Source organism: Phasianus colchicus, chromosome 1, assembly GCF_987193195.1.
Source record: "Phasianus colchicus chromosome 1, bPhaCol1.hap1.1, whole genome shotgun sequence".
Classification (NCBI taxonomy): domain Eukaryota; kingdom Metazoa; phylum Chordata; class Aves; order Galliformes; family Phasianidae; genus Phasianus; species Phasianus colchicus.
Genome location: NC_143436.1, coordinates 119,753,102 through 119,767,835, shown reverse-complemented (window position 1 = coordinate 119,767,835; position 14,734 = coordinate 119,753,102). Strand labels below are relative to the sequence as shown.

The following is a 14,734-nucleotide window of genomic DNA, read 5'->3' as shown; positions in this document are numbered from 1 at the left end:
GAAACTAGTGGAATGTGTCCCTGCCCACAGCAGGGGAGGGTGGAACTAGATGATCTTTAGGGTCCCTGGTGACTCATTCTGTGATTCTAAGATGACATGAAACATTCTTAAAGGCAAATGGACCTGAGGCAAGTGTTAGAAGCTGCTTCAAAAGTACAAAGCTCAGCAGCCAGATTTACTCACAAAACTGAGTTCTTGTAGAACCTCTTTGTTAAATATGCTTGCTTTTACACTGAAAAAAATACCAGTGGTAACACTACATCATAAGCTCTGAGATCTTGATATCTTAATCATGAGTAGGGTTTTTTTATGAGGTGGAGTAGGGTTGTTGAGTTGTTTTTTTCTGTATTTGCTACTGATTCATAAAACTATTTTTGAGGCTAGGAGTTCTTACAGTATTTTATTCTTGTGCCTTGTGAGTTTGAAATCTAACTCCAATCAACTGGGTTAACACAAAGTCAGCATATTTCTAAGCTACTTAGACCAAGACTCAAAAACGTTCAGGCTGGAAAATGTGGGTTTGTTTGTTTGATTGTTTTGTTTGTTTGTTTGTTTGTTTGTTTGTTTTCTCTGAAACTTCTAAAATCACAACTCTTCTGACTTGAAAATGAAAGAAACCAGGCACTTTCTGCTCTTACACAACAGGAAGAGTGTATTACTTCCTCATTATGAAATAAAAAATAGTTGAGACAATTCATGTGCTGTTTTTGACAGACAGCATTCCCCATTTCTGATCCCAGAGAGATTATGTCTAGGAGTTGAAAAGACATCTATTCATTAAATCCATTGTAGTTAGGCTGGACCTGGTTTTGGTAGCTCATTTTGGTTGTCTCCCTGCCAGATTTTCAGGATTTTCAGATCCATATCTCCTCCTGAACAAATGTCATCTTCTACTGGCTATTGACTGAAAGGCTGAGAGACCTGGAACTGTTCAGCATGGAGAAGGCTGAGAGGGGATCTCATGTGAGAGTCAAGTTGATGGGGCGAACTCTTTTTAGTGGTGAGCAGCAATAGAACAAGGGGCAATGGGCAGAAACTGGGATGCAAAAAGTTCTGTACAAACACAAGGAAAATCTTCTTCACTGTGAGGGTGACAGAGCCCTGGGACAGGCTGCTCAGAGAGCCTGTGGAGCTTCCTTCTCTGGAGACATTTAAGATCCATCTGGACACTTTCCTGCGCGACCTGCTATAGAGAATCTGCCTCAGCAGGGGGTTGGACTCGATGACCTCCAGAGGTCCCTTCTAGCCCCTACAGTTCTGTGATTCTGTGATTTTGTGACTGCCACTTCCTGTTTTGGGTATGCTTCTGCTTTTTGGACATCTCTGTATTTGCTCCAATAGAGGGTAAACTGAATTTAGGGTGAATGTAAGATGCTAGAGCCTCCCAGGACTCTAAGCATATGCCAGATGATTTTCTTGACTGAGCCTGGCCACCAGAATACACTTCTCCATACAGTTCTTTTGCAGTATCATGTTCCATACTGGTCCCTATGTCTAAATGAAGACAAACTTCTTAAGACATTGTGTGCACTGAAAAACAGGGTGTGAGTGTTGTGAAAACGTTCTGAGATCTGTGTTTTAAGAACTGCTATTCTGCATGACTTAATGTCTTCACATACCCCAAATTACTATTGAAACCAGTTAAACCAGATAAAGGATGAGAGGAGAGGAGAGGAGAGGAGAGGAGAGGAGAGGAGAGGAGAGGAGAGGAGAGGAGAGGAGAGGAGAGGAGAGGAGAGGAGAGGAGAGGAGAGGAGAGGAGAGGAGAGGAGAGGAGAGGAGAGGAGAGGAGAGGAGAGGAGAGGAAGCTCATTTACAGTATCTAGGAGTGGATGTGATAGTTGCAAGGTTTATAGAAAAAGATGAAAATAAAACTGTGTGTATTCCAAGTAATTCTCTACTTCTCATCCAAGTGGCGTATCTGGTAGGCCTACAGCTGTGCATATCATTTAGCTAGGATCCAGTGGACATTCACATTATCTGTAGGTTACATTTCATACTCCAAAGCTGCCTTGAAGTGCTCTATTAAGACAGAATTTCTTCAACAAATGTCAGGCTTACGGCCCTGATCTGGTCAGGGAACAACAGCTTGGCTGGGCACTGTGTGAGCCCTCATCAGGGCATGGTGACAGTTTTGGCTGGGAGGGTACCTCAATATTGGGCATTTTTGTTCTCCAAGGAATCTGGTTTCCCCCCCTGCCAGTAAGCACATGCAGGAAGGTCTGTGTGCCTGTGATGGCCAAAGGGCTGTCTGTGTATGTGCACTCTTGTTGGGAGAGTGGATGCCCTGAGGAGGAAGGGGACCATAACCCTCCAATACAGAGTTTGATGTCACAGAATCATAGAATCGCTCAGGTTGGAAAAGACCTTAAAGATCATTGAGTCCAACCACAACCATACTACCCTAACTAACAACCCTGTGCTAAGTCGTGTCCCTGAGCACCACATCCAAACGGTTTTTAGACACATCCAGGGATGGTGACTCAACCACCTCCCTGAGGTGGAGGTGGTTATATGCACTATAGGCAGCTACGGAGGCTTTTATTTCATACAACAAGTGATAAACAAGTGGCAAAGCCCCCCGCACACGAGAGCCCCGAGCCGCTGAGAGAAGGCTCCGCCAGGGGGCGCCGTGGGGGCGGGGAGTCACGAGACATCCGCAGCAGCTGTTGCTGGCAGGGCGAGGCAAGATTCCGGGGAGGGGCGCTGCCATTGGCTGAGGGCGAGCGCTGCGGACGCTCCCATTGGCTCTCGTGCGGGGAGAGGCGGGCGCGGTCGTCTATAAATGGAGGCGGAGGCGCCGGCGCAGGCACATTTGGAGTTCGAAGCGTCACCGCAGCTGGTGGAAAGTCGTCTGCTTGCCGAGCGCCGCCGGGACATGCTCGCAGCCTGACTGACCGCAGGTGGCCGCCGCGCCCGGGACACGAATGAAGAAGCAGCTGCTCCTCCTGTTCACGCACCGGGGACTCGTCAGCCGAGGGGGCCGCAGGGGGAAACGCCGTCGAAAATGGCTTCGTTCAGTATCCGCGCCGCGCGTCCTGAGGACTGCTCCGATCTGCTGCGACTGATCAAGGTGCGGGCGCGCGGGGGGGGGGGGGGGGGGGGGGGGCGGGGGATGGGGGGATGGGGAGGCGGCCGGTCCCGGGGCGGGCAGCGGCTGAGCGCAAACGGGGCGTTGCGCAAGACTGCGGGGGGGGGGGAGAGCGGCCCGGGGGAGGCGGCTGACTTGTTGTGTTGTTCCAGGAACTAGCCAAGTACGAGGACATGGAGGATCAAGTGGTGCTAACCGAGAAAGGTAGGCAGGCAGGCGGCGGCCGCCCGCCCTGCTGCGGCCCGGTGCCAGCGCCTGCGGCTGAGCTGTCCGTTTGTTTTGCTTTCGTAGAGCTGCTTGAGGATGGCTTTGGCGAGCACCCTTTCTACCACTGTCTCGTTGCGGAAGTGCCGAAAGAACAGTGGTCGTCTGAAGGTGAGGCTTTGTGCCGCTCGTTTTTACGCGAGTGATACTTTGTGCTTATCGTGAGCTGTCTGACGTTAGGTTCCAGCGAGGAGCTGGGGTAGCAGGAACAGGCTAAGCTTAAATGCCGTAACATAGAGTGATGCTGTTCTGAAGTAGTTGCTAATCTTGGAGATGTTGGATGATCAGGTGTAACAATGTACTTAATGCCAAGTAATTAAATGGCTTTTCTTGTTTGACCCTAACTTAACCTTATGTAATCCTGTTGAATCACATGTTTTCTTTAATTTGTCCCCAATCTTCAGGTTACAGTCTCTAGCTTCGCCATGTACATGGCCCTTCTGTGTACATGGATGGGCGGGGAGGTAACTAAAAGATCCGTTACACAATAAAGTAGATGATCATAATATGAGGTAAGGTCTACAGGGACAAGTGCTATTCCCAAACCTTTACCAAAGACACAGTAGATCGGAAGTTTATGCACGCTTCCTTTAGAGTATGTGCAGAGTATTATGGTAGATGTTACGATTTCTAAGACTTAGTTTTGAGTATGCTACTGCTGAAAGAGTTAGTTTCTCTTTCCTGTTGAGCAGTGCAGTTGTACTTGAAGCTGCAGCTTTATTTAGCTTGACTTGCTGGTGCTGAAGACAAAACAGTGCAATACTATCAGTGTGCACATAAGTTGAGGTATCAGAAATGCTGCTGAAACAGTTGTCTGTGAGCACACCTTCTCTCACAATACCTACTGATAGATTCATTGGAAGATGAACATTCTGTAGAGTTTCATTCTGTAGAGTTTCTTAGATTGTTGGGGTTGCCAAGAAGCAGAGTTGGGGCGGTTACGTAGGTTTTGAACTGCTCTGTAATGCTTTGTATTCCAGAAAGGAAATACTTATAAATCAGTAGGGTATGTATTTGTAGAGAAAAAGCCTTTGTTCACTGCTTACTGTAACATTGCTCTTGAGCATTTCAGGGTGTGAAGAGGGCAGTCTTCTGTTAGGTTGATGCAAGTTTGTACTTATGTTTTCAGTTGTGCTTAATTCTTATTCTAACCTTATAGCAAATGGCTGCATGTCACAATCTGTATATTTAAACATGCATGTAAGACTTAACTTTGATTAGTAGTTTTAGATCAGCTAAAGATGCATGCTTTGTTTCAGGGCACAGCATTGTGGGCTTTGCTATGTATTACTTCACTTATGATCCATGGATTGGAAAGCTGTTGTATCTTGAAGATTTCTATGTAATGGCTGAGTACAGAGGTAAGTACTACAGATTTAGATGAGTTGCTTCCAATAGGGCTACTTTAAAATTCAAACTTTCTGTTTTTTCTCAACTGTATTTTTTGTTGCTTTTTTTTCTTTAGGACTTGGCATTGGATCAGAAATTCTGAAGAATTTGAGTCAGGTATGCCTGAGTGATAAGTCTAAACAAAGAGCACTGAGGACACATGACAGAGCAGTAGTCTTGCTGGTCTTGCTTTTCTGTTAGCTGCAATCAAGTTTCTCCTTGAGCACTACTCAGTATTAGCATATCTGAGTTACTAAGAGAGATGATAGAGCACCAGACAGCCTTAAACACTGTCTAGAGGCAGTTAAACAGTGGCAAGAGCTGAACTGAGAGATAAACTTCATGACTTGTAGTGATATGCAGCTGGCTGTTGCTTAGTGCAAGACCTGTTGACCTGTGGCTGCTCCTTGAAATGTTGTTGCACTTCTGCAGGTTGCTGTCAAGTGCCGCTGCAGCAGTATGCACTTCCTAGTTGCAGAGTGGAATGAGCCCTCCATCAGGTTCTACAAGAGAAGGGGTGCTTCTGATCTGTCCACTGAAGAGGGCTGGAGGCTCTTCAAAATCGACAAAGAGTATCTCTTGAAGATGGCAGCAGAAGAGTAGTGAGAGAAGATTCCAGCAGTCAAACTCTTCAAATGAATATACGTGCTCTCTGAATAAACTCCTTGCTTTCTGTGTTTGTAGTGGAATAAAGTAGTGTGGATGCTAATACTGTGCAACTGTGGTCATAGAGTAATTGGTACTGTGAGCTGGAGTGGAGGCATCTCAAGTTGAATATGTGCTTGTATCCATCCTTTACCAGTGTGGGCTTGTAATCTTTGTATATGGAAACTTCATTCTTGTAAGTGTCATTCAAATGTGTACAATGTACACACTGGTAGGGTTTGTTTTATTTCCTTTTATAAAAATAAATAGTTTTCATTCTATGGCAGTGGTCTGACTTTAATTCTCATTTGTAGCCTTCATTTGGATAACACCACTTGTGTCACCCAAACATACTTTCACAAGTGAAGCACTGCTTACCACTGTCCCCAGAAGGGAGAGAAGATACTCTTGTTTTGCTTGCAGGACCTAGGGCTGAGATTCTGCAGTGTCTGGACATCTCTGTGTGGGAAAGATCCAATGAGTGTTGGGTGTGCTTAAATACACTTTGTAGGGAATGCATAAAGCTGTACTGCTCATCAACTCTTTAATCTGTTAAAAAGTTGAAAATAAATGTATCAACTTTGCTTTTCAATACAGTGTCTGCCTTCCTTCCAAAAGGCCAGTGAAAGTGGATGCGTGGGATTTTTATATTTCCGTCCTCTTGCTCCACAGGATGCCCACAATGAAAAGCTTCTTTTGACCAGTGCTGCTTTCAAGTTGAGGGAAGGAGATTTAACCTATCTTGTAAAGTGCAGTGGGTTAAAGGAAATGAAGTTTTACACTGACTTTGGTTGTTGTATAAATTGCATCGTCTGAAAGATGTCTCTTTGTTCTAGAGCATTGGGCAGTAAGAGCATCTGGTAAGGCTAACCTAAATTTGAGAATCAGGCACATGTCAGCCCAGAGGGTGATTCCTAGTAGAGCAGTTTAAGAATGTTTTTATTTTCAAATTAACAGCTCATTAGATATCTAGGACAGAACTGCTTCAGTGTCAAGCCCCACTCCTGTAGCACAATCAAGCTATCAAAGCAGCATGACTGAATGCAACAAGCTTACTAATTAGGCACTGTAAATAGGAAAGCAAACACCCTAGACACATTTTTAAGCAATTTAAAAGTGTTTCTCATATCTTGCTCATCTTCTTCTGCCCCTTCAGTCTGGCATTGTTTTTTTCTAAGCAAATTCCATTGAAGTAGACTCTGAAGGCATCACCAAAAACCTCAGCAGGTAGTGGTAATGGAGAAGACAGCCAGCTGCAGTTGTGCTAAACCTTCACATGCAGAGGTAAAGGCAACCTTTCTGATGTGGTTTGTGGTAGGGATTCTAAAATCAGCCCCTAGGAGAGTGATGGCATAGGTCAAGAAAACAGCAGTGCTAAGTTTTGTTTGACGGCAAACCAGTTATTTTCAGTGCAGGAAGCACAAAACCAGCCCTGTACTTGTGTGTGGGCTGAAGGCATCTCGGCCTCCTGCCTTATCTTATTTGCTTGGTATGGTTTTCCTGCCTCTGGGGAAGTTAGAAAAGGGATGTACTGACAGAGATGGTAATGCTTGCACGAAGGTGAAACCCTTGCCCTGCCAGAAACATTGGGAAAAAGGCTCTTTATGCAAAGCAAGCCAGAGAAACCTTCACAACTAAGACCTTCCCATTGGGTGGGGATGGAAAGGTGGCCTCAGGTTGAGGGAAAGGACAAAGGGACAGCTCCCTGCCCCTCCTTCTGGATGGTTTCCTGCTCACAGGCTCCCTCACAACTGTAGCCATAGTGACAGCATAGAGGGAGGATTTTTTTTTTGTCCATTTCACTTAAAACATAAAATGTGCAAGAAAAACAGCCCTGCCCCCTCCCCTCTTCTTCTTGCTGTGGACCTCTCCCAGAGCAACCAGCAGTGCCTGCATGACCACACGTGCTGCCCTGGCACATGGCCTGCTGATCCAGGCTGTGCTGGGAAAACCCCGGGGATGTGTGCAGCCAAGTGCAGAAAGCCATTGCAAAACATAATGCAAATGGACTGGATGCTAGCATAATACTGGTTCTTGCCTCCCTCTGTTGATGAGAAAGGAAGGAAATGCACAAGATCCAAAAGCCCTAAAGGAGGAAACCTTACAAAGCTTCTGAAGGAGCCTGAAACGTTGCAACACGAAGTGCCTGACTTCAGCTGAATGGAACAAGCTACCCTTGCTTGGTGTGCTACCCTGTGCCCCCACGCCCTGTACCACTGCAGTCCCTGACCATGGGTCACTCTGCAGCCTTCCCAGTGGTACAGAAATCTTGTGCCAGCACTTTGCTGCTCCAACAGACTTTAGGAACCCCATTTCAGAGAATAGGATGTAATATTTCAATAAAAGATCAGGTGCTCTAAAACAAAACAAAACAAAACACAGCTAGTACGTTGGCAGCTGGTGTTTAATCTCTCTGCAATCTTAGAGCAGGCTGCAACTCTGCCACCCAGGCACAGCTCCCTCCCCATGCCTGAGGCCCAGCTGATCCAAGCTCTTTGCTGGCAAAAACAGCAGCCACATCTGGTAGCTGAACCGAGCACAGGTACACCTTTTCTCCAAAAATAGGGTGGGGAGATAACATTCATCTTCACACCAGACTCAGTTTCATTTTAAGGATTTAAGATAAAAAAAACCCCAGGGGGTGGTTAACTCATGAGAACATAAAACAAATACTGGCTGCAGAACTGCCTCTAAGTTACACAGATTGTTTATTTGCACTTGGACGTCAACTGGGAGCTGGCTGTGTTTGTTCAGAAGGAAACCACATCTCCATTTCCCAAGGCTCTCTTCCTTCTCCCAAGCAGAGAGGCAAGGTCTGCTGCTCATTCCCTGGCACAAGGCAGTGGTCAGAATTACAGAATTACAGAAGGGACATTTAAAGGCCATCTAGTCCAACTCCCCTGAACAAGGACATCCACAGCTCCATCAAGGTGCTCAGAGCCCTGTCCAGCTTCACCCAGTGTCTCCAAGGACAGGGCACCCACCACCTCTGTGGGCAACCTGTGCCAGTGCCTCACCACTCTTACTGTAAAACACTTCTTCCTTATATCCAATTTAAATTTCCCCTCTTTTAGTTTGAAACCATTTCTCCTTGTCCTATCACAACAGACCCTGCTTATGACTGCTTCATTCTTACCACCCCCTTGTAGATACAGAAGGGCCACTATCAGGTCATCTCACAGCCTTCTCTTCTCCAGGCTTCACAGCTCCAGCTCTCTGCCTGTTCTTGTAGGAGAGCTGTTCCATCCCTTGGATCATTTCTCCTCTGGACACACTCCAACAGGTCTATATCTCTCCTGTACTGGCAATCCCACACCTGGACAAAGTATTGCAGGTGAGACCTCACCAGTGCCAAGCAGGGGGACAGGATGTCCCCAACCCACTGTGGGCAGAAGCAGGTGGCTGGCTGCCTACCAGCAGCAGTGCTCCCAAGGTGCTGAGGTGTTTTCAAAACACATGGGTTAAAGTGCAGGGGGAGGATTTTCAAGGCTGGTTGCTGTCACTTGGCATCCCACTGCCACTACAAAGGTACCTTTGAACTGCCGTCCTCTAGCTTTGCTTATGATGGACTCCACCCTGGGTCTTTGTGATCTCCATGAACCTTTGCATTAGCCTTGTTCCAAATGACTGGCACAGCAACAACAACAAATGGACACGAAGAAACAGAAAAACTTCTCAGTTCTGGTTTATAGACTCCATCTTGGTGCAATCAGTTTAGACAGCTGAATTCCACTTTTTTCCCCAGACCAACTTCCTAGCATGGGCCAACACAGATTTGCAAGAACATTAACCACCACACAGCCAAAATGCATTTTGCTGCATTTACAGAAAAAAACACCCCTTGTCCCTTAAAAAACACCGCCACCACCACGATTTACCCCAAAGGAGCAGCTCCCTCCTTGCCTGGGATGCTAGAGGAACAGCAGAAAATGCTGCAGAAGCCTGCCTGCATTCAAGATGCTCTCAGCAAAGGAAAGCCCAGCCAAACTGGTATCAACCCAAAATATTTGGTAGGGTCACGGTGTTGGTTTTTTTTTTTTTTTTTTTTGGTTTGGTTTTTAATTACTGCAACTTTTTATTGCTTACTAGATTGATCTTAATCAGCACAGGCCAAACTGCAAAGAAACAGAAGAAAAATTTCCAGTGTGGCCAAGGTGATGGCAGGGTGAGCCCACTGGTGTCTGCCCTGGTGTCCCTGAGATGTGGGGTCTGCCAATGCACTGGGAAGGAAGGGCAGGAGGAGGGTCTGCAGCAGTGCGGGGCATCATGTGCAGGGCTGGCTGTGAAACTGGCCCAGAAACAGAAGGCTCTTACTTTGCAAAATGAGATATCTCAAAGACAAATTCTTGGAATACATCAAGTACCCCCTTGATCACTGTTACCTTCCATTGATCTCTTCAGTCACACATCGATGGATTTGCAAGCAGGAGTTATTCAGGTCTGAGCAGCACCAGGCAGGTCTGGCAGAGAGACAGAAACAAGCGCTAGCACCAAAGAAGTAAGACTGTATTAATTCAATTTTAGACCAAACTGGCTGAAGGTTCCAGGGGTAATGGCAGTCAGCATACACTACTCCTCAGCCATACAGGGAAACACACCCATCTTAGGTAACAACATATCTCCAAGAGCTGGCAGACTGTAAACAAGGCTAAGGGAATGAAGTCCACTGCATGACACAGTGCAGCCAGTTCAAATGAGAGTGAAGTGAGGTCAAGGTTATAGAGTCCCAGAGAAGAAAACCTTACCATAAGCAAATATGCAGGATTTATAGGCATCAGGTGATGACCTTCTCAGCACAGGGAAGCAGTAAAATGATTCTGCATTTCCATGCCAAGCTTGCCATCATCAAACTGTCTGAAATCTGACCAGAAGACCTGTGGGAAGCTATGCCCAAGGGAAGCCCTGCATGCGCAAGGAAGCAAAAACCACATTCCCAGCACTGCTTTCCTTGCCATTTGGACTTGGCTGTTGCTTCGGGCTGTGCAAAGCCAAAGAACTTTTCACCCTGCAGTTGGACGCCCTCGTGATCCCTGCTGCACGCCCCAGCAGGACCAGCTTCACCTCCACACATGGCCTGTTCCCCTGCGCAGTGCAGGCAGCCAGAGGCACAGATCCTGTACCACTGCAACCCGCTGCAACTGAGTGCTGCACGTTGTGCACCCTTCCCTGCAGATGCATGCTGTGCTCAGAGGGGCTGAATCACAGAACGACAGGATTGATGAGGCTTTTGGGTCCTCTGGGTCCATCAGGTCCTGTCCAAGCAGCGACACCCAGAGCAGGATGCCCAGGTCCAGGCCCACAGCCAGGCAGCTTTTGGAGATCTCCAAGGAGGAGAGGTCCAAGGAGGAAGCTCCAAGGAGGTGCTCTGACACCTGCACAGAGCAGAAATGCTGCCTGGTGCTCAGAGGAAATCTCCTGTGCCACAGTTTCTGCCTATTACCTCTGGCACTGGGCACCACAGAAAAGAGAATAAAATCCTGCACTGCAGGAATGCCTTCCTCCAGCTCCTCCATAGTGAGACATGATGGGTCAGCACCAGCAATTCCTGCAGTGCCAGGTGCCTTCAAACAAGCCATAAAAATACCCGTCAGGAATCTGAAACTCAACAGTTTCTTTTCAGGCAGAGGCTCCACTGCATGAGGTTTATCTGCTCTTTTCTGCCCCAGAACGACCCACCGCCGAACTGGCTCACCTTGAGGTAAACAACATCCTAGCAGCCCAGCACTCAGCAGGAAATCCTTGCCTTTGCTACATCTGCTATGAAGTTATGAGATGCAGCTGTGACCTTCAAGTATGCACCATAAGAAACATCTGGTGCTCTTTTCAGCAAAGCATTCCACAACATTTACAAATCCAAAACAAGCACCAAGTTGGAATTATCATACAATAAATTACTTCAGGGTGTTGAGTTCTGCTTTCAGGAAACTAACAAATGACTGAAGCTTGTTAAGCAATTAGGGCAGCATAACTAGCTGGAGAGGTCCAGTTAGTTTCTTCTTTGCTATAAGCACAATTTTTCTAATTTGTTGTTGTTTGTTTGTTTCTGTTCTTAACCTTTCCTTAGAACAATAGATTTGATGATTAAACCTATAGGTAAATCTCTATTCCAAGAGAGGTGAGCTGCTCTTCTGTCCACCTTACTACATACAAGTCAGCTGTCCTCCAAAAATGTTTAAAACATCTCATGTTAGCTTCCCTTTCCTGAAGTTAAAACGTTTGAATCTCAAAATGCTTAAAGAATATGTTATCTGGAACAATCAAAGGAAAACTGGGCACAGGTTATGCATTCAAGCATTGCCTTTCTGCAGTTCAAACTTGATCTGATTCTCACGTTTAGTACCAACGTACATTGGAAAAATTGATGTCTCCAGTAAAGAACTCCCCCCTTAAGGAAGGGGAAAGCTCTGTTAGATGCACAAGTGGGCAGGCCTCCTCCAAACAAGTCATGTCCCAGCACACAGCAAGCTCCAGGGGCACATGAGGACGAAGCAGTGACAGCAAGGAATGGGGGCTGCTGAAGCATTGGAGCCCAGTGAGGCCTCAGCCCCAGATTCCCTGCAGAAGCCATGCACCCCTCACTTGGCTGTAAGTCACTCATGAAAATGCCCTCAAGGCTTTAGCTTTGGGAGGAAAATGACCTCACCCCTGCTAGAGAGCTGAAGTCTCCTCCTTGGAGATCTCCAAAAGCTGTCTGAATGTGACCCCAGCTCCTGGTCTGGGTGCCCCTGCTTGGGCAGGGGTTGGAGCAGGTCCCTCAGAGGTCCCCGCCAACCTCAGCCATCCTGTGACATTGTGACTAAGGGAGGAGAAGAGATGGAACCAGGAACCCACCCTTACTGGTGAGGAAAGACCTTAAATGACAGTAGGGACGGATGGGGACACACACACACACACACACACACACACACACACACACACACACACACACACACACACACACACACACACACACACACACACACACACACACACACACACACACGGCACAGCCTCAGGCAGCTGCCTTGGCACAGGGCAATGCAGCAGGGGCTCTGGAGAGCCCAGCCATGCAGCCGGAGGTACAGAGCTGGCACAGAGCCCAGCCCCATGACAGGTCAGTGAGGTCACAGGGCCGCCACAGTGACAAATTAACCCAGCTGAAAAGCTCCGTGTTCCAAATAAATGAACATAAAAGAGTGAACTTACTGTTCTCTGGCTCTCACGGTAATAATTGCCTGCATTTTAAGGAAATGTAGTCATGCAATCAGTGATAAAAGCCATAGCAGTAACTGCACACGAGGAGCCTGAAGGACCTGTTGTAGAGGAACCTAGAAAGCCGAGGGGAGGCCGAGGCGTGACAGCTCTCCCAGGGCCAGAGGCCAGAGCAGCACTGGGAAGGCAGCCAGAAAGGGACCATGGGCCAGAATGAGGTTGTCACCAAAAACCAAGAGCCCAGCCTGGATATGTCACTGGCTGTCCTGCAAGAGAGTCCCAGGGGAAGAGTTGGGCATCCTCAGGGCAGGCTGCTGAGCTGGGCCCTGGGCTCACAAGGAAAACCAAGGTGCTGTTGCAGGCCTGCTGGCCCACAGCCTGCTGAGACAACTCTGTGCTCTAAGCACAGCCCGCTCCGCGGCCAGGGGCTGCAACCTGCTGCAGGCACCAGGGCTGCACTCCTGTGCTCAGCCAGAGACCAACAGACATGAGGGCTTGGTTCCTCCCACAGGTCTGCAGGGCTCAGGGGGAGGCAGGGGCTAGCAGAGGATGCTCCTGCATTAGCCCTCCTTTAGCACACCTCAGAACACAAGGACAGGTCCCGTAGGGGCTAATGCCACTCTAAAAATGCGTCATGCATGATGCATGACAGCAAACATACTGCTCCTGGACAGCCTCCCTGCCTTCAGCAGCCACCTTTTGTCCAGGCAGTTGGAAACTATTCTTTTAAGATAGATCAAAAAACCCTACAGGAACAGTTCCAAGGGTAGGCGCACAGCTGATGTCAGCAGGCTGTGTTCAACAACAAAACCCGTTTTTTGTAGGAAGCCAAAGCATGGCACAGCGCTTTGAACGGAGGTTACCTTTATGATTCATGGTATGAATGAGCACTTGCTCGATTGCCCTACGAGTCAGGAAATGGCTCCCTCAGGAAGTGAGTCTGAGGCTGGCTGTATTTACAGAGACGTTTGTGGACTTAATCTAGGGCAGATGGTGGGGGAAGGGAAGAACCCCTTTCACTATGGATGGATGCACAGTTCCGTGCATTTCTGTACACAAATACTAACAAAAAAAGAAAGGATCCAGAAACACAAAGCCATAGAATCATTAAGGTTGGAAAAGACCACTGAGATCATCTAGTCCAGCCACCAGCCCAACCCCACCATGCCCACTAACCGTGCCTCTCAGTGCCACATCTCCACAGCTCTTGAACACCAACAGGGACGGTGACTCCATCTCCCTGGGCAGCCTCCATAGCTTTCTGCTTACAAGCTTTGATTGGTACATGCATGCAGTCACTTAGTCTTGCCCAGCTTAATGCTTAATCCTTCTCCCTGCCTCCAGGAAGATGAAGGTGCTCTTCTGCACCCCCAGGAAGTCATCACAAAGGCAGTAACTCTGCACGTCTCTGTTCCAGGCCTGCTTTCCCCCCTGGCAGGCTCCATCTGGGGATTGAGGTCAGCTCCATGCTGCAGATGACTCCTCCAATGCATGGGTGCTGTGCCCTGGAGCTGAGTGCATCACGTTGACTACACAGACATTGGGTTTATTACTTCAATGGGACAGAGACCATAGGATTTCAAAGAATTCCCGTATGGGAAGTGGTATGGTTGTGTAGCCATAATGCAGCAACACTGGAAAAAAAAGGAGATTTCTCATTCTTCCTTCTAAGTTAATTCACTTACCTGATCACTCATTTCTGCGTTAAAAGGCATGCTGAGCAAGTCCTGGTCCAACACCTGGACCAGCTCCCCAGTATTAAGCTGCAAGCTGCCTTCCCTGGGCAGAAGGACTGAAGAAGCCCAGTAGCTAAAGGACCACAGCAAGAGTCTTCTGGAGCAACAGCCCTCTGCTGCACAGTGCACCATAGCAAACAACCCACCATCCCCACCTTGCTAGTTTCTGTGGCTCTGTTACTAACCTCAACATTCAGATTACAAGTAAAGCACATCCTTTAGCTTTAGTCCCTGTCACATTAAACTCCTGAGGCTTATGCAGTTCCTATATTCATAGTATAAGCATAGCATAAACATAGTTTCCAGACCTTCGCTGTTTTTACAGTGGGCAGAGACCTGACTGTTGGGATCCTGTTTGTGTGCAGCTCAGACTGCTCCATGGCTGCTGCTGCTGGGAACATACTAACAAGTTGCCCAG

General features: G+C 47.6%; 1 protein-coding gene and 1 long non-coding RNA gene across 4 annotated transcripts; one reads left to right on the top strand and one right to left on the bottom strand.

The window, feature by feature from the left end:
• The first annotated feature begins 2,793 nt into the window (after nucleotides 1–2,793).
• On the top strand, nucleotides 2,794–5,670 carry SAT1 (spermidine/spermine N1-acetyltransferase 1). 2 transcript variants are annotated; one of them, XM_031599308.2, is made up of 6 exons: nucleotides 2,797–3,073; nucleotides 3,244–3,295; nucleotides 3,383–3,466; nucleotides 4,615–4,716; nucleotides 4,821–4,861; nucleotides 5,177–5,670. In XM_031599308.2, the coding sequence occupies exons 1-6, from the start codon at nucleotides 3,008–3,010 to the stop codon at nucleotides 5,345–5,347; spliced, it is 516 nt and encodes a 171-aa protein (XP_031455168.1). In that variant the 5' UTR covers nucleotides 2,797–3,007; the 3' UTR covers nucleotides 5,348–5,670. The 2 variants fall into 2 exon arrangements, with proteins under 2 accessions (XP_089980574.1, XP_031455168.1); XM_090124448.1 differs by having other exon boundaries at nucleotides 2,794–3,073; nucleotides 3,244–3,466.
• Nucleotides 5,671–5,796: 126 nt separating this feature from the next.
• Nucleotides 5,797–12,568, bottom strand: LOC116232743 (uncharacterized). 2 transcript variants are annotated; one of them, XR_016459843.1, is made up of 4 exons: nucleotides 12,221–12,568; nucleotides 9,772–9,849; nucleotides 8,526–9,143; nucleotides 5,797–8,218 (listed from the first exon to the last, which is right to left on the bottom strand). It is a non-coding gene; the product is annotated as an uncharacterized LOC116232743 (long non-coding RNA). The 2 variants fall into 2 exon arrangements; XR_004167750.2 differs by lacking the exon at nucleotides 5,797–8,218 and having other exon boundaries at nucleotides 8,243–9,143.
• Nucleotides 12,569–14,734: the final 2,166 nt, after the last annotated feature.

What these genes read in the sequence shown, in the direction of transcription:
- SAT1 (XM_090124448.1), top strand. Translation starts at nt 3,008, where the DNA reads ATGGCTTCGTTCAGTATCCGCGCCGCGCGTCCTGAGGACTGCTCCGAT. An exon ending in TGTAATGGCTGAGTACAGAG is followed by an intron (nt 4,717 to 4,820) that starts GTAAGTACTACA and finishes TTTTTTCTTTAG; the next exon opens with GACTTGGCATTGGATCAGAA. An exon ending in TTCTGAAGAATTTGAGTCAG is followed by an intron (nt 4,862 to 5,176) that starts GTATGCCTGAGT and finishes GCACTTCTGCAG; the next exon opens with GTTGCTGTCAAGTGCCGCTG.